The sequence below is a fragment of the Pundamilia nyererei genome, unplaced genomic scaffold, assembly GCF_000239375.1.
Source record: "Pundamilia nyererei isolate P.nyererei 1_Seehausen unplaced genomic scaffold, PunNye1.0 scaffold00064, whole genome shotgun sequence".
In the NCBI taxonomy this organism is placed as follows: domain Eukaryota; kingdom Metazoa; phylum Chordata; class Actinopteri; order Cichliformes; family Cichlidae; genus Pundamilia; species Pundamilia nyererei.
The window spans coordinates 450129-476247 of NW_005187465.1; the positions used below are offsets into that span (position 1 = coordinate 450129).

Here is a 26119-nt window from a genome sequence, read left to right on the forward strand (position 1 = left end):
CTGCAATACGCTGAAACAGATAAATAGCCTAAGATAGAATCGCTTTATTAAAACCGTTTACAGTCCTCCTACATTACATTAAGAGAATATAGAAATAGTCCAATTAATGAGGCATCATATTGACAATTTTTTTATGAAGGCTAATGTTGTTTTTTTACACCACAGCTCTAAAACAACAATGTTGTTTGGTGAGATTATGCTTTAAAAAACAACTTTAAGGACATATGTCTCTTTAAATAGCCTCTTGTACCTCATTCTGCTTTTTACCGTGACTTGACTTACATTCGGTCAATTACTAAAACCAGGGTTGCGCCTTGTACTTACTTGAGGAGCTTGTGTTTTTCTTCCTGTTAGTCACATTTTACAAGCAACATTCCTCCCCTCCTCAACAATTGGACTGCATCAGTCGCTGCTATCTCCCCGTTCGAAGAAGGTGGCGACTGAGCTGAGAAGGGGCCAGCCTGTGCAGGGGCATTTGGATGGGGGAAGGGCATGTCTGCTGGCAACAAGGGTGAGTAGATCAGTGCGGCTCAGTGTCTGTGAGGCGGTGATAAGATTCCAGGATTTTCCCAATGTGACAGGCCTGCTCACCAGCCGTACACCCCTCTGTATGGAGACAACCGCAACCTCCACCACATGACCCTCTCACCCCAACCCTTGGGCTGCTACAACTCAGCAGGCAGGAGCCGCTGTCACCTGCAACCACACCCAGAACCTCAGCACTCACAGTGAAAAGATGTTAATCTGAAATCTGCTAAATGTAAAATCCAGTTTCTACGTTACACTCAGACGCTTGCACCCTGTACACAAGTCGTGCTGTCTCTTTCTTTCTCTCTGGCTCACTTCTCTTTCTTTATCTCTGCCTTCTCAGTCCCCCCTCCCCACTCCCTCTCCCTTGGATGGCAGGTCAGGCAGTGAGCTGTGCGGGCTCAGAGGAGGTAAGGACGCCGCGGTGCACATTAATAATGAAAGGCCTCAGCCACCACCCCCAGACACACACACACACACACACATACACACACTCCCCCCATCGCCATGGCGATGGCACTAGCCCAGCACTGTCACCGGGGGGGAAGCTGGGAATATAGCTATGCTCTCCAAGTCTCTGCTCACCAAGCTGATCACAAGCTCGTACACAAGCCCACCATACTGGGCCTTCCACCACGGATATTTTCTAATTAAAAACACTCCGCACTTTGGCTGTCTGTATCTACTTCCCCACCTGGATAAGAGATAGTGAGTATGAAGCTGTAAAACTAAATTAATCACAGAAACATTGCATAGCAGGGAATGGAAATCAACTCAGTAATTACACTAAGACCAATGTGATCAGCTCTGCCTTCTCGTATCCGTAGATGAGTCTCAGAGTCTCGCATGCTTCCATCGTTATTCTCACTATCTTTAGTGCATAAGTGTGTTCACACCAAGAGCCAGCCTCTGGGGCTGGAAACGAAAGCCAACGTGGAAGCTTCATAATCTTGCAGTTCCTGGAGTGGCCACTTGAGGCTTACTCAAAAAGCAAGTCAATCCCCGTAGATTTATGTGTTCACCATCTTCACAGCCTGATATAAAACAAATTCTCTGTAAGCTGTTTACATCTTATTTTATCCTAAAAGTTAGACCACGTTGGCTGAGGCACGGGTGTTGACACAGGAAGCTTTCCACTGGGCTTCTACTTCACTAATTTGAGTCACAGAACCAGACCTCCCAGACGGGTTTGTGGTGTTGGTGACTTTTGGAGTTTTAAAGGAATTATCTGTCAAATAATATGGCTCACTGTGAGGTACAGCCCATCCAAGAAATCTGTGCTCCAGTTTTGGAGAGTCTGCTTGGATTTTATTGGATTGTTATTTAACATTAATTAGTAGATAGCTGTGCATTGGAGACAGACAGTCCCTGGATACCGCTTTTAGCCTTACCTGATCAAAGCACTACACCCTCTAATCAAAATTCAAAACACACACACATATTTGACAACTTGTAAATTTTCAATAAAAATGTCCATGCGACAGGTTGTTGCAAGGCAACATGTGATCATGATATACCCTTCATAATAAAGGTTTTGTTGATAGATGTTACTTTAGAGAAATTAAAATCATATGATGGTTTTGTATGGTGTTACAGGTGCATAAATGCTACAAATGGGTCAATTTTGCCTATTGGTAGGTGGTTACTAGGCAATGTGATGACATCATAATATCTGATATAGATAAGAACCTTCACGGGCCTAAGAAGTACCTGTGTGCCAAGTTGCTCAACTCCAACTGTGTATAGAGGAGTTGGCAGGCAAACAAATAGACAGTGACTTATGTATTACAGGAAAATGCTAGCGGAACAATTCTCAGAAAGTGCACAACTTGCTGCATTAAATTTAAGATGACACTAGTGTGTTTAAATTCACATACTGGATGTATGCAGAGTACAGTGTGAACTACATGGTCTCTCTTGGAAATGAGATTTTTAATCTCAATGAGATTTTTACCTGGATAAATAAATAAAGGACTAACATGGAAGTGCTATGATCCAAACTTTTAAACTCTGTGTACACATGATACTATCAGCGTTAAGCACCACAGCCTAAATAGCTCTGGACACGGAGCTTGCAATCATTCATCCACAAATATCATCAATTTTCAAAACTTCTGCATGTGTTTTCGGACTATAAATATCAAGAAGTTGGGCAAATGTCACAAACATCTGGTTGAGAAAGAAAAATCCTCACAGAATTTAAAAACAAAAAAACATTTACGTGGAGCTTCAAGAGGTTTCATGCAATTTGAAGAAAAACTGCAAACAAAAAGATCTTATTCAAACATCATTTAAATCATTTTGGTTACATTTTAGCATAGCAAGGGTCCATTGTTCCACTGTAGGCAGATACACTATATGGGCAAAAATATTGATATAAAAGTATAAAGTGTAAGAAGTAAAGTGGGTAAAAGTCACCAATGATCTGCTGGTTCAATAACTTCAGAGCTCCAAATCTCTTCTGGGTTTAACATCAGCACAAACACTGTGTGCCGGGAGCTTCATGACACGCGCCTTCATGGCCTAGCTGCTCCTGTAGGGTTCATGTGTAGATTTCCCAGTACTTTTGTCCATATAGTGTATTACATAGGCAGTAAAAAAGAGATCTCAGTCAACCCAAGAACATCTTAGCGATTCATACCACCACCTGATTTACTTTAATGAGCTGTGTTTGAGTCAAAATTATGCTGCAGCGTCCAATTGTAAAAGAAAAGGAAACTTTTTTTTCCTTCTAATTTGTGGAAAATGTATCCTTAATATTTATTTTGTCAGTCCAACCATTTTTTTAAAATCAGCTGTTAAAAAAAACATGCAAATAGACAAGTAGACAAACATCAGATTTGTAAATTTTGACACGAATACATGCATTCCTTTTTATTCACAAAACCAGTCCAATTTTCTAAACAAATACAAAGATTGGTTATTTTTAAAAGCTGTAGCTACCCAGCAACATAACTAAATCATAAAAATATGACAAATAAACAAATAAATTTAAAAAAAATGCTTGTCCCAGTGCTTTCAGTAGGGTAGACTCAGAGCAAGTGCTGTCTCTTAGTGCTTTTGCCCTGAGCAGTATTGGCACATGCTCAGTAGGGCCACAGTAACAAGGCTGCCAGTTTCACTAAAGGAACAGTTTGGAAATGCAGAGGAGGGCTGATTGAGGAGATTACAGTAGTGACGGCTCTGGCGAACAACATCTTCAAGCCAGCGAAGAATCTCAGGTGATCTGCCCATTAACATGACTTTTTTTTCTTTCTTTTTTTTTAAAAGTTTCATTACAATCCAAAATGGACAGCACCACAATTTGAAACATTTTCTTGACTGTCAAAGGACAACCACTTAAATCTTTCTGGAAAGTAAAATGAAATCATAAAGAAGACGAGGGCTTTGAGTAACATAATGGTGAAGAATTACAATAATGTTTACCATTAGCCACTAGTTTTTAAAATATAGCTGTAAATTTACATTCTCTACACAAGTACTTTATCTTTCCACACATGAACAACATTAACACCAAACACAGAAATTAGTTGATTGTCCACACTCAGTCCGTCATTTCTGTTTCTGGCAATGAGCAGTTCCATGTTTAAGCGACAGAAAAAACCTGCTGGGATAAGGACAAAAGGTACCAAAATGGAAACATAGAAAAGGGAATGAAAGTTGCCATAGATGCTTTTCTTTACGTTTTCATTTTTGGTTCAAGGAATAAGTAGGTGCATCCATTATCCGGCTGATTTTTTTCCTCTTTTTTTTCTGCTTTTAGTTTCGTTTTTTTGTTTTTTGTTGGGTTTTTTTCTATAATTTTATTTGTTGCTAGCTTGTTTATTAGCCAGTGTCTGTTCCGGAGACAATCCAGGAGTTGGCATTGCACTTCATGGCAGAGCTTTGGGTAGGGAGCGGAGGAGGAGGAGGAGTCCTACTGGAACCACCGGAACGCCGCTCCTGTAGGAAGCATCACCTTCTTGGAGAAACAGAAGACAAAGAGGGAGGAAAAAGGGGGGAAGGGGATGGGAGAGGAGAGGAGCAGAGAGAAGATGCGGGTGCAGTTGTTAATAAAAAGCAACACATTCTATTTGGCATTGCAAAGATAATGTCAAGTCCACCACTTAACTGCTAAACATTTTTCGAAACTTGAAAATCGAGGCGTGTCTAATGTTTCCCTCCAGTTAACAGAGAGTTCCTCTGCCTCATTTTTGGGCACCAACCAGTGATTAGTTAATGAAACAGTGATTGCTTAATGCATGAAGTAAAATTGTTTGCTACCAGAGGCCATAGTGTGACAACTTGTTGAGATTCAATTAGCAATCTCACACCAGTCATACAAAAGACGAGGACAAAAAACAAAAAACTTGAGATGAAGGTGAAGTATTTCCAATTGACAATCGACTGGAATGATTAATGTAAATTAAGTTTAGCAGCTAATCAGTCGTCCACCACTTCCATCCCCCACCCCTAGATGACTAGGTCTGAAATCTTCACATCTTTATCCTCGGCAGCACCACAGGAACAGGCTTCAGTCCTGGCTTCACACAAAACCCAATATGCCACATTTATTATTTAGCCACCACACGCGTTGCTCTCCCACACCATCATCAATGATGATGCCGTTTCCCGTCTCCCCCACCCCTTCACTCTCTCTCTCGCTCGCTGTGGTTATCTGTGTGCCTGACTGAACTGAGCAGGAGTGGCACACATGCATGCAGCTGCAGGGCTCAGCAGCAGCCTGCCAGTCGGGAGATAGAGAGCAGCTCGGGTCCCTGGAGCCGCAGCACGGCTGGCGTCCTGTAAAGTGCAACTCGATTCTGCAGCACGGATTCTTCCTTTAGGCCGGCTCTGCCTGGAGCGAGGCAGGAGGAGCTCGGGAAACATTTATGCACCCACACACACTCTCGCACCGAACCAATATGTATTCAAGTACAGTCACACACCTCCACACACAGCGGCACGTTAACCGACACTCACAATACACCCCCGAAATCGCACCAAACAGCGAGACCGTTGAACTAAAATTCTCATAAACGCTGGATTCATTTCCACTTCTCCATCAGTACTCAACAGCAGAAGGTTTCATAAGGAATCGTGCATACTGCGAGTGCAAACACAAAAACACACGTGCTCGTGATGACACGGAAAAGTAAACAAAAGATGCACTAAGGGTGTGTACCGGCCTCATATTTATAGTTCCCCTCAGAACAATTTTTTTCGATTCTAATGAAATTCAAATTAAAAAATTATTTGTAACCTGAACATAATCAGACTTGATTTTTTTTTTCCGGTAAACTGTTGTGCAGCTCTTTTTCACAGCTGCAGTGAAATTACAAGTTTTTCAACAATGGCAGCTCGGCAGCAAATGGCCCATTAGTTCAAGAAGCTTGTTTGAAACCAGAAACAATGCCAGCTCTAATTACTTTTCAGGCCCACTTAAACCATTCCTCTACCCTTGAATCAGCAGTACAGTGTTCTTTTGACTGCTATTGTTCATATCTGGACATGAAACTGAATGACAGCAGGGTTCGTGCTCCACAGGTTTCGTGTACTTTCATTTTGAAAGTTAACTCCCGCTGACAAAAATAAAACACTTTTGCTTGGGTAAAAAGAATTCAAACAAGGTAATTATTCTGGTGGTCCCAGCCAAATATAACCCACACTGTGCTTTATTTGTGATGTTGACTCAAACAGGAATAATCTGACAGAATATCACGGCGCTGCTCGTAGCTCTGCCTCTCAACGTCTCAACTTCTCATGTTTACGGATGCAGGTTTGAATTGGGTATAGCCTAAATTTTCCCTACAGCTTTCAGTTGATCCTGTCAGCAAATCCTTTTTGGCTCAAATGAATATTAATACAATCCACAAACCCAGAGGTTAACAGCCAATGTACATCTAAGATGATTTGATGATCCGTGTGTTAAAGTGTGCTAGCCTCTCATCCATCTCTGTGATGACCTTTCTGTGGTGGTACTCAGCTGTTAAGAAGACAGACAGAGGACACAGCAACATCTGGCACTGTCGCAGATGTCAAAAATCTGGTAGGGGCTAGACTGACCATGACGTAATGTGTGCGGAGGGAAAAACAACACATCCCTCGACCGAATTGTAAACGCCGTTTTTCCTCATTATTAAACATGTGCAATCAATGGAAAAATGGCAGCGTTTCAGGAATAGAAACCCCCTTTTTCACCAACACTGATTGCAAAGGTTCAAACAGATGGGATCTGTGGGTGTGAAGTGGCCAATCACTAAAAATCGATGGATGTGTTTTTTCGAACAATGCATGCACATTTGTCTTACCGGTGTGGACTATACCACAAAAGTCAAATGAAATTAATGTTTTTTTAAGAGAGCTCAGGTTACGGTGCTTATTGTTATCTGTTACTGATCCCCGGAAACCAGTTTAACCTATCATGAAATCATGTTTTGGCCCCAGGGCACCGGTGAATGTTCTGGCTATTGTTCTCATTGCTTTATCATCAACAGTTTTCACTACTTTTTCACAGACACCCACAAAAAAAAAAAAGGAACGAAACACAAAGCATCTCTGCACACAATTGCACATGTGGGATGTTGCAGCGTCTGTAGCTCACAACGACCAGAAAAGAAAAGAACCTTTAAAACAACTGAGTCAAAAACCGCGAATGACCTCCAGCTGGCATAAAGATTCACTGTTTGTCTGGCTGAGGCGATGATGCATTTTCCTAAGCAAGCGCTCTCTTCCAAGAGTCGATTGTGATTGATTGTAAATACATTTGATACGATTCCTCTTACTTGACCACTAAACACATCTCGCAGCCAGGACCGGAGTAATTACACAAACACAATCTGATCTATCAACCCAAAGGCCTTGAATTTATTATTTATTATTAAACCATACACATGCACTGACATAATCAGTTGTTGTCTTCATTGATTTGTCTGCTGATTATCATCTCAGTTACTTATTAATTGTATAATGTGACCAAAGTCTTCTTCAGACATGGAATATGGAGTTGCTAACTTCAGTTAAACTGTTATTCTGTCATTTTAATAGTTAATTTTGTTTTATTAGCGATGCCTTCAAAGACACTTTACTAGAGTTCAGGAAACACATCAAACCTTTACTGAGGATTGCAGTTTAACTGTAGCTAACAGCTGTGTGCTCTGTGACTACACAGTGTCATATTTATTATTAGATCCTCATCCATCCTGTCTCCATGTCTGGGGCAGACTAATTTATCAAATATTTTCTCAGGTTTGTGCTACATATGAAAATGTGCACCACTCTCATGGTTGGATCCTGCAAGTATGTAAAAAAGCCCAGGGGACTCCCGCAAACTGACTGTCTCCTGTCCCGTCTTCATTTTGGTAAAGATGTTGCCCTAAAGGTTGTGTTTTACAGATATGTCACTTTAACAGATGTGAAACTACTAAAGCACAACGTCTGGGGGGCAAACTTCCAATAGTTGTAATGTATGCCAACTGAAGGCATGCTGCTTGGGGCATCCTCCAAAACAATCATGTCTCGTAGTAAGCCGAGCAGCTCATGAGGTGGCGCAGGAGAGATTTGCAGATACCACGATTTATATCTTAATCTTCTGCGTGAATCCTTTGATGCAGTTCACACCTGTGGTTTGTTGAAAATGATATGTAAATGTTACCCGGTCCAAAGTACCGTGGTTAAATTGCCTTTTGTTGCGAAATAGGTGCAGATTACTTTTCTACTCATCATCTAACGTTTGACTTCAACGTTCATCTTAACTTTCACCCATCAGACCCACGGCCATTAATCCCAGATCAAAAGACACATGGACATCTATCTTAAAGCTGCGTTTAAACTGAAAGATTTTTAGAGGCCTCTACGTATTGTGGCTCTTTCAACAGTGTTTCTAAACAATAATATTCATCTGTAAGACACCTGAAGATTTTGTTGTGTTGTTGTGTATAACATATATGTCTTAAAATTGTTTTAACCAGCCAGCATTTACTTTAAAAATATTTAACACTACTGTATTTAAATTTCTGAGCTGGACATTGATGTAAGCAAGGCAACATTACCTCTATTACTACGGGCCCTTCGGAGATATCAGCCATGGCTAATTTACATTTACAGCCGACTACAACCACAGACGTACTGATCATTCATCGCGAGTTAGACCAAATATTAGACAAACATCAAGTTATAAAGTGTCAGATTTTTTTCTGCATGCGATGTGCACAATTTCAACAATATTTATAGAGATCTGACTGCAAAACCATCAATTTAGACGTCCGTCCTCTGTAGCCCGACCAGACATCTCTATTGTTTTTTTTAGACTGATTATAGCAATGGATGCACACAATACTACGCCGCATTGATTAAATCTACCTTTTATATCTTATACTAAAAAAATACTCAGTGGGAAATGCTACAGCAGAAGCAATATTATAGATTGACTTAATAAAATGTTAAATACAGCCTACAAGGCAATCAGACCATTTTTTTTAAGTATGAAAGAAGCCAGCCTATTGGTTGGGTTATTGCCCATTAGTCAGTCAGGTAGTTGTATTGTGAAGTTAAAGTGAAAGAGAATGCTGCAGTTCAGGGAAAATAAATGTGGCTTAAAGTTGCAGTAACTGGGATATTCTGTGAAATTCAAGATTTTTTTTTTGCCCCCCGGGGCCTCTTGGGTCCTTTTCGCTTATAGCAGCAGTGAGTACGACACCTTGGCTGCCTGAAAACCTCGTCTCTCTCGTTGTACCTAACTCTCCCTTGACTGTCCACTCTGACTTGTCCCTCTGCCCGACCAGCAACTTGCCCACACACCCATGTGTCTCTGTGTCAGTCTGCATGCCTGTCACTTTGTGTGAGTCGCTGCTGTCCTGACTGCCTGATGTACAGTGTCTGAGAGCCAGGAAAGACCATGAGGGAATATGCTACTCCCATATCAGCGTCTGATACTGGCAAAGTGGCTCCCAATGGAAAACACTTGTATGTTTAGGTGTTAGCTGCATCTGAAGCACACAACCACTGAATTTCATAACAGAACAGGCTCTTCTATGAGTAGACAAAAACAACAACATAAAAAACAGCTGGTCTTATCTTTTAAGTAGTCCCGACACTCCAGTACAGTACATCCCAAGCACACAATGACATTCAAGTAAAAACAAAGTACACTTCCTAACCCCGGCTTTCCTTTTACTTTTTTTATGCCAAACAGCATCGCTGAGACTTACATCACTTGAGGGTATTCAGACATAGCACAGAAAGGAACTGCCTTCCCACTTATTTCTATCAAATGTAACATTCCCAGAATAAATCCAGACACCTTCAGCCAGTGAGCTATGAGGTGGCAAAGGCCTCAGCATACTGACTCCCCCTCACTTGCCAATTTTACGCTCCTCTTTGAGCTGCCATGAGCTTTCAATGGAAACCGTCAACACCCTTAAAATAAGCACACTGCTGCTGGACTGCACTTGTGTACCGACGTGTATACGCTCATAGGCTCGGTACAAACACGAGAAGAAAAACCTTTCAATGCAAATTCAGGGAAGCGAAGCCAGGATATTTCTGCCAGTCTTTTCTAGCTGCAGCTGCGCGCACACATAGACGAGCCGAAAAAACAGTCAAAACCATCTGATAAACTGACCGCGCAACGTGTTAAATAAGACATAATGCTCTTTTAGAAACTGTGCGCCGAGTATTAAAGCCACAGCAGACGGGGATGTGCTGCACTATCTTTGATTGGAAGGAAATGTGACACTTAGGGGCTGTCTGAGCTACAGCTGAGGCTCACTGCAGCTCACTGTGGACTGTGAAAGCCAGGAGGATCTTCTGTTCTGGCGCAGGTGCTTCCCAAGTTGCCCTGAATATGCATTAATGGAAAGTAGGAAGTTCTCTTCTAAAGCCCGTGTTTAAAAACTAAATAAATACTGCGTGAAACACATTTTCACAGCATCTAGTCGGTACAGGAAATAGTGAATTACGCTGAGTCTCTGCTCTTTCTTCTGACATGATTTCCCCTTCGTGAATCTCAGTCTCAGAGTGTGATGTACTGATGACATCACACTCTGACAGTGCAGTTCGGGCTTTGATCTGTGATCTCATCACCTGCTAAACAAGATCTGCAGGCTTAAGAACAAAGACAGACAAAAATGAAACTTTTGTAGTACTGGCAGAGCTCTGCTCCAAGGGAAAAGATATCAAATAACATTCAGGGCAAAGGCATAACAGCTCACGGACCTCTTTGAATTAATAAGACCACTAGGTTTATAAAGCAGCATCAGAGGGATTACCTAAAAAAAATGTGAGTTTGTAAGACTGCCAGTCACCTTATCATGAACGTTTCCCACCTTTTCCCAAATGTAGCCTTGCTGCATCTGTGGATCTGCAGGAATATTCACACATCCAAGGAGGCACTGAAGCATTGTTCAACAGAAGTCAGACTTCATCTGTTGCACAACAACAAAGCACTTGTTGTTCTATTTAATATCTGATGTACCGGCCAACTTTATTGTGGCATATTCAGTGAAGTGAAAAGTGACAACATTTCATGTTTACTCCAGCTACTAATGGATTAGGTCAGGCAATGCTTGACTTTGAAAGCACACGGCGTGCTCTGGTCAACTACGCTGCTCTGCAGATGCTATCGTGAGATGATGTAATAGGAGACGCTGACAATATTCATTATTCTTGTATTGCTGTATTATTTTTCACATTTAATTAAGCGGCAATAAAAGATTAGCCTCCCCATATCTGGTCAGAAAAAACAGGGGAAACAGTTTGACAGGGTTATTAAATAAATTAGTTGCAAGTAATTACTGAAGTCAGTGCGATTCTACTTAAAGCTTTGACAGGTTTATGTGAGGTGGTCACTAGGAACATCAGCGGGCTGCGCCCTTCCAAACAACACGACTTCCGTCAACTACCGTGATTATTCCAATCCCCTCGGGTTTGGCATCCGCGGTGTGAACAACTGGTGTTAGGCTAACTGCCATGACAACATCAATTGCAAATCATAAATTAAAATTAAATCCTTTTCTCTAAGAGACATTGAGCCGCACCACCTACATAGCAAGCTGACACATTTCACCATTTTCGGTGAATCATCGACAAAGACAAATGGATCTTCTCATCAATTTGAATCTGAACAATGCGAGAGGCAAAAGCAAAATGATAATATTCATACAGATCAGTCTGATTTTCAGCATCAGGGAACATCTGGCTGTTTTCCCCTAACAATGGTCGTGTCTGACCAGGTTAGTTTCACACTTTCAGCTCACGGAAGGGCCAGTAATAAGTTATGGCATGTTTGTAAAAGGTTTTTACTCCATTAGCATTTCTGTAAACTTTTTAATGTTGCCAGTTATTTTTCTTTTTTACATTTATTTACACGCTGCATACAAACTATTGCCAAGGATGCTGTCAAACTACAAATTCCAGCTCCAAGTCAGTCAAACCAGGCACAACCTCCACTCTGACAGAATCAGTTAGTCCTCTAAGGATAAATAAGATCAAATCAATGCTGAGTCACTATTCTTTAAAATTACACATACAGTAGAAGCCCTTTTTCAGTCTGACATGCTGACGAGCATTGCAATGGATAGGATTTGGGGAGGTTTCCACCTTGTTATGGACGAACTCTTCTGATCTTCTTCTTCTCTCCTTTTTTTTTTAGGTATTTCTATATCATGGCTATAATAAAAAGCACTTGGTTAGACTGAGCTCATTAGACAGAGACAGCATTACTGGCTGTGATGCCCTGAAATAGGAAATAAGTAGTAGTAGTACCTCTCTGTGCAGACTTAAAGGGGAAGAATGAAGAAAAAAAAGATTCATGAGTTCATCCTTTGCTTTAGACAGACAAAATTAGGGCCACACAATCAATCCAATTGTAATCTTGATCACAGTTCTGTCTTCCCACCATTCAATGAGCGTGACTGAGCAATATTATCAGCGCTCAACACGTACCAATCACAGATGTTCCCTGCACCACGTCGCTTGAAGTTACCTGGACTAGTCTGGACGAGTAGCAGTGCACGAAAACAGATAAACAACAGGGAAAAAACCTCAAACGTCCAGCAGGCCGTTTTCTGGAAATCCTTTTGGGTTTAGCAAAAGTGATGTTTACTAGGAAGAAATCACATGCACAGAGCGCTGTGTGTCTGCCCCATAAAGAAACACAACAAACTTATTGAAGCGCCTGAGAAGCCACCACAAACTGCAGCGTTTAATGCATAGAATTAAAACCAAGAAAAACAACGTATTGCTGCTGCTAACATAAATCGTATAGCATCAGTTCAGATGTCTGTGAAAGGCAACCGCAACGATGTGTCAACATATCCAGCTCACGGAGATGCACTGAAATCACCAAATGTCTGACTTTGGCCATAGATGTGTGTCCACTAAACACAGTCAGTAACGACTGTTTCCAGAAAATGATCAAGATACTGGACAAAAGTTACATTACCCCCTCGTGCAATTATTTCAAAGTGGTAATAAATGCACTGTATGCAAAAGTTTAATTCACATCCATCATATAGTAACAATGAATGTAGTGCAAGACTTTAAATTATTTGTCAGTAAAGACATTTTAAAGAATACTAAAGCACAGTTTATGAATGTAGTACAATGTAAAGATGATGTTAATAGAATTTGATTCTATGCACTTTTTTATATATATATTTTTATATATTACTTATACATTATAATGTTGGTTGCTTAGCAAGACATAATCTTAAAGGGCTAAAGAGCTATATTAACCTACAAGCTAAACTAAGCTAATCCCTTTCTAACGTCACATTAAAGTGTACACACAAGCTAAAAAATGTCTGCATTACTCAAAGTGTCCAGTGAACATGCTATCAAGTTTGACTTTGGATGGTCAAAGTCAGAATGTGGAGACCGAACACCTTTAGCCTGCTAGGATGAGGTCAAGCTGTCACCTTCAATCAACATCAGAAAGCGAAAGTGGTAAAGCTAAAACCAGTTGGAATCATAGATCCAGTTTGTGTCAATTACACCAGCGGCCTCTCCGCTGGTTCACAGGGTTACATATCTGTCAATTCATTATGTAACGGCAAAGCGACACTATTAGGCATTGATCGCAAAAGTTTATTTCCTTTGAGATGGAACATCTGCTCAGATGGATTTCATGATTGGTCATTCTGTCACTGCAGCCAGAGTTAGTTAGGCCGCTGAGTGTGACGGCGGAAGCAGACAGGAAGTTCAGAGTGCCATTTAGATGAACAGGAGTGTCACAGGAGAGAAGGACAGTGGCGGCGAAGGCTGCCGGGGGGAGGAGATGGGGGTTAGGTGGGGGTGCATGTGCCACGCTGACACCTGGTGCTCCAGATGACAGCTCTGTAGCCAGATGGACCTTGTTACATGTGTACACATACGCAAAAATGCCCACACATGTATGCTTACATGCATACTGTACACATATTCACAATTACTTCCACTCTGCCTCCACACACACCATTTTATTTGCATTTCCTGGCAGTTAAACAGAGGAACACACAAGGCAGTTTTATATGGGATCAAATCCAAAGTGCTTTAGTAAAGGGAACTACATTAAGTCGCATCATTTTAAAATGACATGCTTGTTTTTTAGCCGGTGAATCAGTCTTCCAGTAAAGAAATGTGGACACAGCGCTTGTTAGTTATGGTGAACAGATTAAAGACACCCCATGGCATGAACTTACCCACCGCACTCTTCACCACCTGTCATTTTCCTGCTTGTGGAGCCATCACCCCACCAAAAAGCCTCCCTGTACTATCCACATTAAAGGGCAAGGACATTCAGGTATGAATCTCATTTGTGCCTTCCAGTGTGATTCTCAGATTTGTTTGTAAAGTTTAAAAGTCTTTGTGGCAACTTTTACAAAGCTTTTGGGATTTTCCCTGCTAACTTCCCAGCTACAAATCTTAAAGCCAATAATTACAACTGTGTGGCTCATATTTCTTTACCTTTACAGATAATGAATGGTAAATGCATCCAAATAGCTTTTTAGTGACCTTTTGCATCAGACCTTTTGCATCAGAAGGGCCTCCTAAAGCAATGGCACATCATAACAAACACTGTCTTACCTCCAGAGCAGCAGAGGGCTTCTTTTTCAGTTCCTCACATTTGCGAAACTTGCAGATCTGGTGGCCCGTTTTTCGATTCCGGCAGCTGCTGCACTGCTCACAATTAATCCGCCGTCGGCAAGGTGGGCACATCCCACAACGTTTTCGCTTCTTTTTACCGGAGTTGATAGCAGAGGCCAGCTCGCTCTGCACTGGGTACTCGGCCAGGCCGGCCATGTGCAGCGCGCTGTCCGCCAGAAACACTCCAGCCGGCGTCATGATGAAAAGCCCCGGGTTGAAGGGGAAGCCACCCCCTACTCCATATGGGAAGTCAACAGGACCACCTACGGCGTCCGTGACAGACGTACCCTCCAAATCGCTAGCCCCCGAGCCTGCGTCTCCACCGCCAACTCCCACTCCCATTCCCCCAGGCAGGAGCATGTGCTCCATACCGGCTCGCTTTAACAGTGCTGCTGCCTGGGCAAAGTGCAGCAGGCCATTCTGTCCTTCCAGAACCTGTTCTAGGGTTCGGTCCAACTTGGCTGCTGTCAGTGCAGAGACAGTGGGTTGGGGCTGCGGGGTGGGCTGAGGCTTGGCCGGGTGGCTCTTAGTCTCACTATTGTCTGTGTGTCCATTGGTGGTGGCAGAGGAGACCGCTGTATACTGGGAGAGGGTGCGGGAGTTCTTAAGGCTCTTACTGAGGGGCTCACTGATGATGCCACTGCGGTTTCGGCGCTCTATAACAGGAGAGTCCTGTTTGCAGCTACTCCGCTCCAGGTCCTCTGTCTGGCCACCCTCCGATAGCCCGCTAGACATGGTCCAGAACGTATGTGCCTGGGTTGGGGGTGAGGGTGGAAAGGGGGCAGGGGTGAGTAAGGAGGGACCTTTCCTCGGTCCGTTCTGTGCCCCAGTGAGAGCGGTACCTCACCTCGATGGAGCAGTCAGCCAGGCGACGACAGGCAGGCCTCGAAGCCCTCTGTCCCCACTACTGCTCAGCCCTCATCCACGCTCTTCCATGAGCCATCTGGAAACTTTAGACAGGGAGAGAAATGTGTACATTATGCATTGATGATCACTTCTCCGAAACACAAATCAACTCAAAAGTACAAAGAACCAGTGTGTTGGGAGGGAAACAATATTGACATAACAGCACCTTACACTTCATTTCATATCAACTGTTTCTTTTTCACTGTAAGACTTCAGTTCATTTGATCAATCACCGCGCTTTTCCTTTTGTCTGATTTGCATCTCTTCAAATCCTAGATGTTGCACTGTTCACCAGCTAGAAGCTAAATGTGTTTCTCAGTACTGCACTGGGAGTGCACAGAGAATTTCTGCTTTAAAAGACAAAAAAACCCAGCTTCCTTGTGTGGACGAAATGATGTTAACAGAAACCAAAACGGCGGCACTGCAGGCCACACAGCAGAGAAATGAGATGAAACTCAGCATAAAGCTCCTTAAGGAGAACAACAGATTTGAGTGGCTCTTCTCGTTCAGGCTTACTCGTGAACACTTTTAGATTCTTCTGCTCTTTTCACGTTACAATTTTATATTTAATCATTTGTGCTTTTATTAAAAAATGTTATTGTTACGTTAAAGACATCAGGTTCACACGAGATCATGTGAAGATCAATAAATTAGAAAATTAACAAACCTCACATCCTGTTCCAGGCCTCGCAAAACATGATAAAAATGCACAAAATTTAACAGGAAAAATTATTTTATTAATGTTGTATAGTGTAATATTGTGCAAATAATTGAATTAATTATTGAAATGTGAACTATTTGTGTTGGTCTTCCAATACTTCTGCTGCTTTGATGCATAGTAATTAGCTTATGAGACAATAAATAACACTTCTAATAATATATAAATAAATGAATACCTGCAGGGATTAAAACTCGGATGAAAAGAGCCAACTCATTTTTAGTTGAGGCAGAAAAAAAGAAAGAAATCACCCATCGAGAGGGACCAAAATTTTGTCTCAGTAAATCAGCTTTAATTCTGATTCTTTTCTTAACAAACTACAAAAATCAAACCTCGCCGTTTTGGGCTGGTGAAGAAACACCGGCTCCCCTGGAGATTCTCTGATTGGTTAGCGACAAAAAGAAATTACAAGGTAGGGAGCCAAATCTTATTGTTATCTCATTATTGTCCAATTAACTTGTGCTAAGAACAGAAATTTCTTTGGTAAACAACACAAATTGCAACTCAAAGGTTCATTATACCTTCTTGTTTTTTCATTCTCACCTTAAATACTCTGAAGACCTTTGAAAATACATGAAAATATACTCAGAATCATCATGTCGTCATCATTGCCTACAGTGGAACGGTGCTCAGGTGAAGTCGACTTGTTGATCTGCATTGGGTGCAACACGGTTGTGACTTCTGTCAAATTATTTTATACTTCTCTGTGATTGTTGTCTTTCCAGAATTGATCATTACCTTTGTTATGTAAGTACAGGTGTGTTTAAAGACCAATCTGGCAGTGAAAGTCAAATAGCATGTATTGACCCAATTGCAGTTTAGTCATTTAAGAAAAGACTGGATTTATTGAAAGTTACAGCAATTTGGTACAAAATATGGGAGAAAATAAATATCTGTGTTATTAGACTTTCTCACACAGCTCAATATCAGGTGTTTCTGCTGATAAAAAAAATACGCCAGAAGTCCAGGCTTCTCTCATGACCGTCCTTTTCATCGGAGCATCCCTTCATTTTTGGGGGTTTTTTTTGTTGTTAAAGACCAAAACTGTGGGGCAGTAAAATTTGGCAAAGTGTTATTATCAAACGGGCAGGTAAGAGATATGAGGAGGGTCACTCACAGCAGACTACAAAGTGGATGAGTACACATGCATCTAGAAGCTTTTAGTGTAAGACTCCTGTGACTGCTATGAAAAGAGAAAAAAAACTACGCCGCTGTTCTCCTGACCTGTCCGTGTTCACAAACAAGCACACCACCTCCCACAGAAAAGCTGAGGAAATGGCCGGGCAAGTCCTTATAAGGGAAACAAAGGGAAAGGGAGGGGAAGAGGATTGGGGGGGGTGTCTGTGCAGTGTGTGGAAACTGGAAGGCCAGAATTAGTGGGAGGTAAAGCTTCAAAGGCAAGAGCACAGCCCCCACATTCTCACCAGCTCAGGGGGATGTGGCGCCAGCGAACCAGAGCCAGCGCCGCAGCCCCTCAGCCCCATAGTTTCAGTTTCGCCCACTACAGCACTGACCGGGGTCCAGTTTCCCAGAAGCATCCCCTCACTGCCGCTACCTCTGCTCAGCTGTGTGCGAACAGCACATGAACTCATCAGAGTAGTGCATGGGAGGTTTGTGGCTTTCATGAAATAATGGCACTGAAGAGCTATGATAGAGGTCAGTTGTGACTCTTCAGCGAGAACTTAAACGCACGATCCCGAATTAAATATGAACAGCTTATTGTAAAACTGAAGAGTTTCCTGGTTAATCAGGGCTGATCTATTTCAACAGTGCTCTAAATACAGTAAATATGCTAAACGACTTGAGTATCCCACATAATTAATGAACTGGCTCATTTTCAATTGCTGGAATAAATGAGTCCTCAAGCTGAAAATCATTACGCATGAAAATGGCTTCTGATCACTCGTGATGCAACCCAACCAGAACACCAGCTCCAGTAACTGGCCTGTCAATGATACCATTAGTTTGTTGTTTTTTTAAGAAAAGGGAAGTCTTTCAGATAACACATTGGCTGTTTCAAACAGGAGCTCAGTTGTAATAAATATACCACAATTCCTTTCATGAGTACTTCTGACTTGCTTTGCTTAGCACCCCTATCCCCCAACACCCACATACAGTATGTTGATGCTAGAGTCTCAGTAAGCTACTTTCAGCTCCTCCTTTATCACAAGGTGTCACTCTACATATTTGATTTGCCAGATTTTTTATGCTGGACGTCCTTCCCGATTCAACCTCCAAGGGATTTGTGTCTCCTCCAGGGATCTTTTACATTTTATGTGAATGTGTAGACCACTACACTACAGAGCCGCCTTTCAGGAAACGGCTAACGATATTTAATAAGAGGGATTCGTAGGTAAGCATAAGTTGTTTTTGTACTCTAGCTCAAATATCACTTTGACAAGCGTGGCTTTGAGCTAAATCGTCTCCCTCGATGAAGCATGGTTAAAACCACAATTCTAGCTCTGGGTGATGCAAACTTTTGGTATGTCTATGGAAGAATAATCAGTAAAATATGAGTTAAATTATTATAATGGACAACAGCTGTCCTAAGATTTGCAACACAGGAATCAATTATTCAACTAATTTTTAACCGATTCGGATATGATGGCGTGCAATGGCAAAAAAAAGAGAAAAAAAATCGATGACGTTAAGGAAACCAACCCGAAATGACAAACACATGTATGTAGATTTATATTTCACATGTTTAAAGGATGTGTGTTGCCCACCGAGGCACATTTATTACTTTGGTCAACCACATTATCTAAGAAATGACAGCAAGGGCACCTATCTAAAGACTCACACTCATTCTCCTCTGCTGTGTGTGCGTGTGTATGTGTGTGTCTATATGTGTACACATCTGCCTTCCATCTCACTGCCCTATCAGTCACACTCTTTCCATCACCATAAACCCTGAGCATGGCATATAGTCTTTGGCTAATCATCCTCCTCCACTTCCAGCATCATGGCTCTTCAGATCCCCTCACCGCATCATTTACAGAAAAGGTTTATGTCCTCATGTGAACTGTCTGCTGAGCCACAGCTGCATCTTCTACTGAGTAACTATGATACAGCTCAACTTCCTGTGATTTTATTGGCCTGTTGCTGTGATTTACATAATGGACGGCTAGTAGGAATAACCCCTGTTTTTCTTTTCTAAACGAACACATTTCTGGCACGTTTCAAGCCTGTTTCCAGAACAAAATGACCGGGTGTGCGTCAGAAGTTAGTAAAGCTGATCTCTGACTATACAGCTTAGTAGGGATAACCTCCTCTAATGAACATCAAACCACAGATTTATTGATATATACTAAGGTCAAATGTTATCTTTAAGGGGGAATGAATTAAAACTTTACACCAGAAGTTTCTGTGACTTGGCATGACCCCTACAACTGGTAGGGTAACTGGTGGTAACATATTAACGCCAGAATGAGTCTTACTCCTCCTTTCCAGCTCCTTCAGAATAAAAAAGAGGAGTAAAATGTGGCTTGTCGTCTTCTCGAGTCGCTCTCTTTCTCCTTTTTGTTGTTAATCTATCTTCACGCGACATTCTGCACAGGAATTACGGATAAAGGTGTGAATAAAAATGATCAATAAGGTCCGACAACTACCGGTGTCGCCCCTTTCAGATTAACAGGACAAGCCTCACTGTACATCAGTGTGTTTTTGAGCTGGTTTTGATACACCCTCACTGTTATAGTCAAAACCGAATCACCTTTTTAAGCTCTTCTTGCACAACTGGGGAAGCATACATGAGTGTAGAATAAATTTTGGTTTCAGTGGTCGGTAAATCATTTAGTGCAGCTGACAAAATATTTACTAGCCAGTAAAGGTACGACACGGGGCGCTTAATGTGATTATAAAGGTTGCTGTTTAATCAGAAAAGACGGCAAAAATCTGGACATTAATTAGAGCCATGTGCACGCTTCGTCATCATCGGCCGATCCAGTCTACTGATTTGAACTCTATACTTTTATACTGTAATAAACATGACAGTGTGATACAAAGAGAAGCTGTTGTGCACTGTCACACAGGGCGTCATGTAAAGATGATTTTTTTCTTAATCCAGATATTCCTGATTAACAATCTTCATTAAATTCACAGCTCAGTATCAGTGACCTTAGATTCACAGTCAAACTAAACATGTTCCAGATCAACTGTATTTCTTGCTGAGAAATAGCTAAAAATATCCCTCATGGTTGGGTAATTATGAACCTAGGGCAAGGAAATTATTAGCTTAGCATAATGACTGGAAACAGTGGGCAACTTAGTCCAAAGGTTCAAAAAGTGACCTACTTGCACCTTAAGCTGATGACTTAAAATATTAGTTCTTTTCAAAAAAAAAAGTGGATGTTATCTACCAGGATGATTTTCTAACCAAGAAATAATAAAGATCAATAACATAGGTTCCTTCTCATCAGTGTGTGTGTGTGTGTGTGTGTGTGTGTGTGTGTGTGTGTGAATGATATCAGTCTTCCCATAACTCTTGGCAAGAAAGCAAACAAGTACATTTCTGGAAATGTCAAACTTTTTTTTTCTTCTAGGCCACACATGGTCAGTACAATCCAATCTTACCTGAGGCAAAGCTGCCCATAACACTGTGTCAAAGCGTTGTAAAAGCCATTCAAAAGCCCACATGATGTCAGGTGTATGACTGATCAGCAAAAATCTGGTGCACACAAACCAAGTGGAGTTTTTCAGGTTCTTTTGGAACCTCAAAAAAAAACTTTCAGGCTTGAAAATCATTTGTGAATGAAGTAGCACTTTAACAGCGCCATAAAAAAGGGAAGACTAGTTGTCAGCACTGCTGTATGAACATAAACAGCTCATTTAACATTCAGATGCTGCTCTCAGCTTGTTACAGCTTAAAACCTGACTGGCTTGTCACCTCAAAGACACAATTTTAAACTGTTTTTCTTCTCCGATTACACACCAGCTGTTGCGAGAGGATCCGTGTATATAAATGAAAGCCGGCCCACAAAACAGTGACAGCCAGCTGACTGATGGATGAATGGTTGGCTGGTTCAGTCATTGACCAGTTGGATCAATGGGTGATGGGGGAAAGGAAGAGAGCATTTAGGGCCAGTGTGCGTCTCTCTTTTCCACTATTTCTGGAGCTGCGCCGTGAAATTATCCAGGTGTGAATCTCTACGGCACTTTGCGTCATCCAGTGATCATCCCTGATTTACACATTTAAAAACTGAAGTGAAAAAACAACTAACCTGGAAAAAAAATCACAAAAAGATGACAAAACGAAGCTGTGTGACACTTTCAGGTGCACACGTCCGTGTGTAAATCACGGGATCTGAAGTGGGCTAACTCCTAGGTAAGTTTCCGTCACTGACGTCACTGCTTGCGCACGTGTCAGGTAATCGCGGTGAGCTTTTTGACAGAGGTGGGGGGGGGGGGTGATTTCCTGCATGGTTATGAATCATTTGGTCCATCCACGAACTCCGGAGCAGCTGACTACACCTCCAGACCTCCAGAGAGAAAGCTTAATGCGTTCAAGCGATGCGCGACGCAAATGCACTCCCTCCCTCCCTTACCTCCCCTTTCAGACGCGCTGTCTGCGGACTCTTTATTTGTCCACGGTGAGCTACACACTCTATTTCCCCTACCTCCTATCGACTGACGCGCGCACACGGGCGCACACGCACAAAAAGGCAGGGGGAGTTAGAAAAGCCTGGTGACAATAATTAGACTCAAGGCTTCATCCATTGTCCACAACCTGCTGCGTTTCTATTCTCCCTAATTAGGCAATGCACACAAAAGTTAGAGGAGAAAAACAACCACGCCGCGCACACTGTGACTTCAAATTATTCGCCAGCATATGGAGGACTTGGAGCTGCGATATCATCGGTGGCGGATTGCAGGCGGTGAGGAAGAGAGGAGGAGGGGGGTTGACTGTAAAATCTGCAGCTAGCTCGAGAAACGCTGCCGGGGAACTTTCTAATGATGCCCGGAGAAGAAGGGGGGGGGGGGGGGGTTAAGAGATATAAGAATAGTATATGTTTAAAAAAGAAACAATAGTCTCTTCAGGTCTCAGTGAGAAACTGTGATATTCGTTTTGCGGTTAATGGTTTGAGGTGACTGCTGAATAAAAGTTTCAGTCATAAACTGACAGTCTGATGTCAAATATAAGCGTGACCTGAGTCCAGGCATTTCTTTCATTAAGTGTAAACGTCAAGTTTGGCGCGCATCATTAACAGCTGATTCACAATAAACCAGCGGACTTTTTGTTCCGGTGGTGTGGCGATCCGTATCGGCGCTGAGGGCGACTTGTTAAATAAAGACAAATGATGAATCCTGTTGACATTGGCTTCTGGGAGAAGCTTGTAAAACATTTCCTTCAACCTATCACATTAAACTCATCAGCTTTTTTCCCTTCATCATTTAATCACTAAACAGATCCAAACAACTGGCTTCTTCCCGGACTCTGTTTGAGCACAGTAGCCTATCTGCGGTACCAGCATATGCTCTGCAGTCACACAGAAGCTCCCAGGTTCACCCTGCTATAACTTGATCCTATGCAAAGATGACATCCCAACTTTCAGCACACTTCAACAAAGTGTGATTCCCCCCTCCATCCAACCCCTCCTCCCTCCTTTTCTATGTATCTGCATATTTGCAAACACGGGCCCATTTTATTCGCACCTACCAAAGCAGATCCGAGCAGAGGGGAGGGCTCCCACAGTCCGAGCGGTCCGTCTCTCAGCCTGCCGTGCAGAATGGTGACAAAAAAAAAAAAGAAGAGGGCAGGGGGAGGCAAAAAAGCTTCTTCTCCGAGAACACAATCCTACAGAGTGCCTCTCTGTTAATGGTAAATGTGAAAAGAAAAAAAAATATTCACCGTCAGTTATTTCGGAAAAGCGTACTTTCTCAGAGGCTGAACGCGTGGGTTCCCAGAGCTTTCTCGGTCCTTGCAATCCCACCTCTACATCCCCGCTTGCGGAGAGGAACATGCAAACACATTTCATAGATTTTTGGAGCTTCGCGGAAAAACCGACCTGGACTTTTCGGCGGTGCGCGCACTTCAGCCGAAGCAACAACAAAACGAAAGCGAGGGTTTGGTGTGATTTCAGGACAACTGTGGAGCGAGAGCTGTGTCAAAAATAAATAAACACAGCTGACAGCACCAATCTACGCGACTGATTACTTGCTGTGTTTATCCTGTCTTCAGATACTCGGTATTGGCTATGATAGTAGTATTCGACATGATAACAATTATTATTTGCTTTTTGCCCAAACAGCAGAGACACGTGGGCTTAATTGTGTGATTTAAAGAGTGATCTCCGTTATCACGAAGGATCCGGGGTAGCTGAGAATAAACGGGGTTAACCTCAGTTCACCAGTGTGTTTATTTGGAGCACAGAGGTTGTGCAGAAATGACGCTGACATAAATCAGTCTCATCCCCGTTGCTCTTCCTTTCCCTCAGCTCCAGAGTCCAGTCCGCCTTTTTCGACTGTCCTGTCTGCTGGCAGGCGGCCAACCCAAGTGTGTGGAAATGACACCGCCAGGGCGGCAGAGATTTTCCTTCATTTCTCTCCTTCCCGATCGCAGACTGGCTGACATTGGCTAGAAAGTGGAGCAGCTCGTCAGGGACAATCAATGCGAATCGATCGAGCTTTGCGGTTGAGGCTCCAGAGCTGGAAAATATCGCGGCAGCTGAGGAGAGGGAGAGGGAGGGAGGGAGAGGAGAGGAGGGGGTATTCGACTAACTCTGCCCGTAGCCAGCCAACCTTCCTGCAAACAAATAACGCTACGGCTTTCATAAACATGACACTCACTTCGTAAACACTGAAGTCAAAAAGCCGACACATGCGTAATTACGCACGGTCTTTGTGCTCTAAACTCGGTCACAATAAAGGTGTCCACCCACAGGCTAGTCCATATTCTGTGCGTGCGAAAACATTGACAATAAGGACTTTGTTGAAGTTTTTGCGCTTCTTTCCACAGTACTTGCCTCGTGATGAAATGACTCTGACGTGAATACTTCCGAAACACATTTCTCCGAGCAGGAAACATTTGAAATAAAATGCCAGGGAACGATTGGCTCCTTTAAAAAAAGAAAATCTGTTTAAAAGAGCGTCTCACTTTGCATTCTAACTCCTCATAAATTAAATTAAATCCCCTTCAAGAAGTGTTGGGTGACGTGTGCGTGTCTGTGTGTTATTTTGACATTAACAGCTTCTCCACTTCAGCAAAGAAATGTTAATGCAGCGGGGATTCACCCTAATGTGACTTGGGATTAATATAATTAAAGGCATCTTTAGTACATTCCGCTTTTAGTCACTTTCAAAACTACAATGGATCTACTGTGGACACCTGGAAGCGGCACTTAAACACCACATGTAATCATTTTGCCCAGTACTCACCAAATTAATTGGAGACACATTTCAACACACGTTTTCTGGTGACACGGGGATTCAAATATATATAAAATTATACAAATATATATTTACACTACATTGTTTACGTTCTGCCTTTTTACACCTCTTATTGCTTTTGAGTTTAGTCAATGAAAGATTATCCCCTCTTTTGAGCATGAACAATTCATCAAAGCAAGCAACATGGTTCAGATCGAGAACTCAAGGCTGTAGCTATGGTGGCAAAAAAAAAAATTAAAAATCCAGATCTGGGTGTCTATCTTCTCTGAGGCTGCCCAAAAATAAACTGAATATCCACTGTTCCACATGATCATGATTGCACTCACAGTGAATGAAAGTTGGCTTCAATAAACCTGCTTACACTTTGATTAAACACGTGATAGTTATACTGTAGCTACACTCGAGGAATAGACATTAAATTAAAGAGAGGCCGTTGCTCTCTTCATAAATTATGGTGTTTGTGTATACAGCATTAATGACTTTTTACTCAGACATGTGTTTTTTATGACTAACAAAATGTAATGCAGATATAAATGTTAGATGAATATACATGTGAGCACGTGAACGTGTGGCTAATTAACTTTCCAGATAACTTAGCTATGATATGGTTCATAAATGTCCACATTTGCAGTTCCATTTTAAAACAACTGATTAGAGTTTCACTTTTCTACATTTTCTGCATTCAGGGTTTCAGACTATGTCACCGCTATTCTACATTCACGTAGGATAAAATGAAGCGACCGTGTTCTTTGACTCTTTTGTAGCAGACGTCCTTCCCTTTTAACCTTCTAAAGTCCTCTATTTGTGTCCGGAAAAGGCTGGAACGTTACACGACAGCCTGCAATCATACGTGCTTTTCCCGGGTTGAAAAGAGGATCAAAGAGAGAAACCATGGCTTAGGAGAGTCATGCATGGATAGATGGGTAGGAGTGAGCAGCAAGCTGTGACTCTTGGACATGTTCTGGTGGGTGCACTGAACCCCGGAGGCTGCAGCCACACTCAGCCCTTTGTTGTTTTCACTCTGCACAGGGAGGCCGGGTACTTTCCTGAGCTGGGGTGGAGGATTAGCGTTGCATGGCCTCCATCTCCAGCTGCACACATGACCAGCGTTGTAGGAAAGCCCCCAGTGATGGCCCAGAAAGAGGTACGTAAGTGATGACGGGAGCAAGCAAAGCATGAACATCAGCTTTTTCCAATTACAAGCCCTGTAAACTGCCTAAATAATCATTGTAACACTCTTCGCACATGCCACTTATGGTATTTCTGAAAGACTGGCTTCGTGTCAAGTGTCTCTCCCATGTTACCACATACAAGTTTTTCTTTTTTCTCTCAAATATGGATTCTTTAACCTCTCACCTATATCCACATCAATACATGTAATCATGCCACCTAATAATCGCAGTTCACATTAGTCGTAAAAGCACACTTTTATGTCTCCATGGGACCCACTGGAAACAAAGCTCTCTCATACTGACTGGT

The 26119-nt window shown here is 42.2% G+C and overlaps 1 protein-coding gene across 4 annotated transcripts; it reads right to left on the reverse strand.

Annotated features, from left to right (window-relative positions):
• Window positions 1–3304: 3304 nt before the first annotated feature.
• Window positions 3305–23213, reverse strand: cxxc5a (CXXC finger protein 5a). Of its 4 annotated transcripts, XM_005735397.2 has the most exons (4): window positions 22911–23213; window positions 15479–15581; window positions 14572–15384; window positions 3305–4489 (listed from the first exon to the last, which is right to left on the reverse strand). In XM_005735397.2, the coding sequence occupies exons 3-4, from the start codon at window positions 15364–15366 to the stop codon at window positions 4445–4447; spliced, it is 840 nt and encodes a 279-aa protein (XP_005735454.1). In that variant the 5' UTR covers window positions 15367–15384; window positions 15479–15581; window positions 22911–23213; the 3' UTR covers window positions 3305–4444. The 4 variants fall into 4 exon arrangements, with proteins under 4 accessions (XP_005735454.1, XP_005735455.1, XP_013766901.1 ...); XM_005735398.2 differs by having other exon boundaries at window positions 3305–4486; window positions 14572–15581; XM_013911447.1 differs by having other exon boundaries at window positions 14572–15581.
• Window positions 23214–26119: the final 2906 nt, after the last annotated feature.

Excerpts from the sequence above, each read along its gene's own strand:
- cxxc5a (XM_005735397.2), bottom strand. The coding sequence starts at position 15,366 with ATGTCTAGCGGGCTATCGGAGGGTGGCCAGACAGAGGACCTGGAGCGG. Across the intron at positions 4,490-14,571 it reads AGCCCTCTGCTGCTCTGGAG|AAGGTGATGCTTCCTACAGG; the intron begins GTAAGACAGTGT and ends TGTTTCTCCAAG.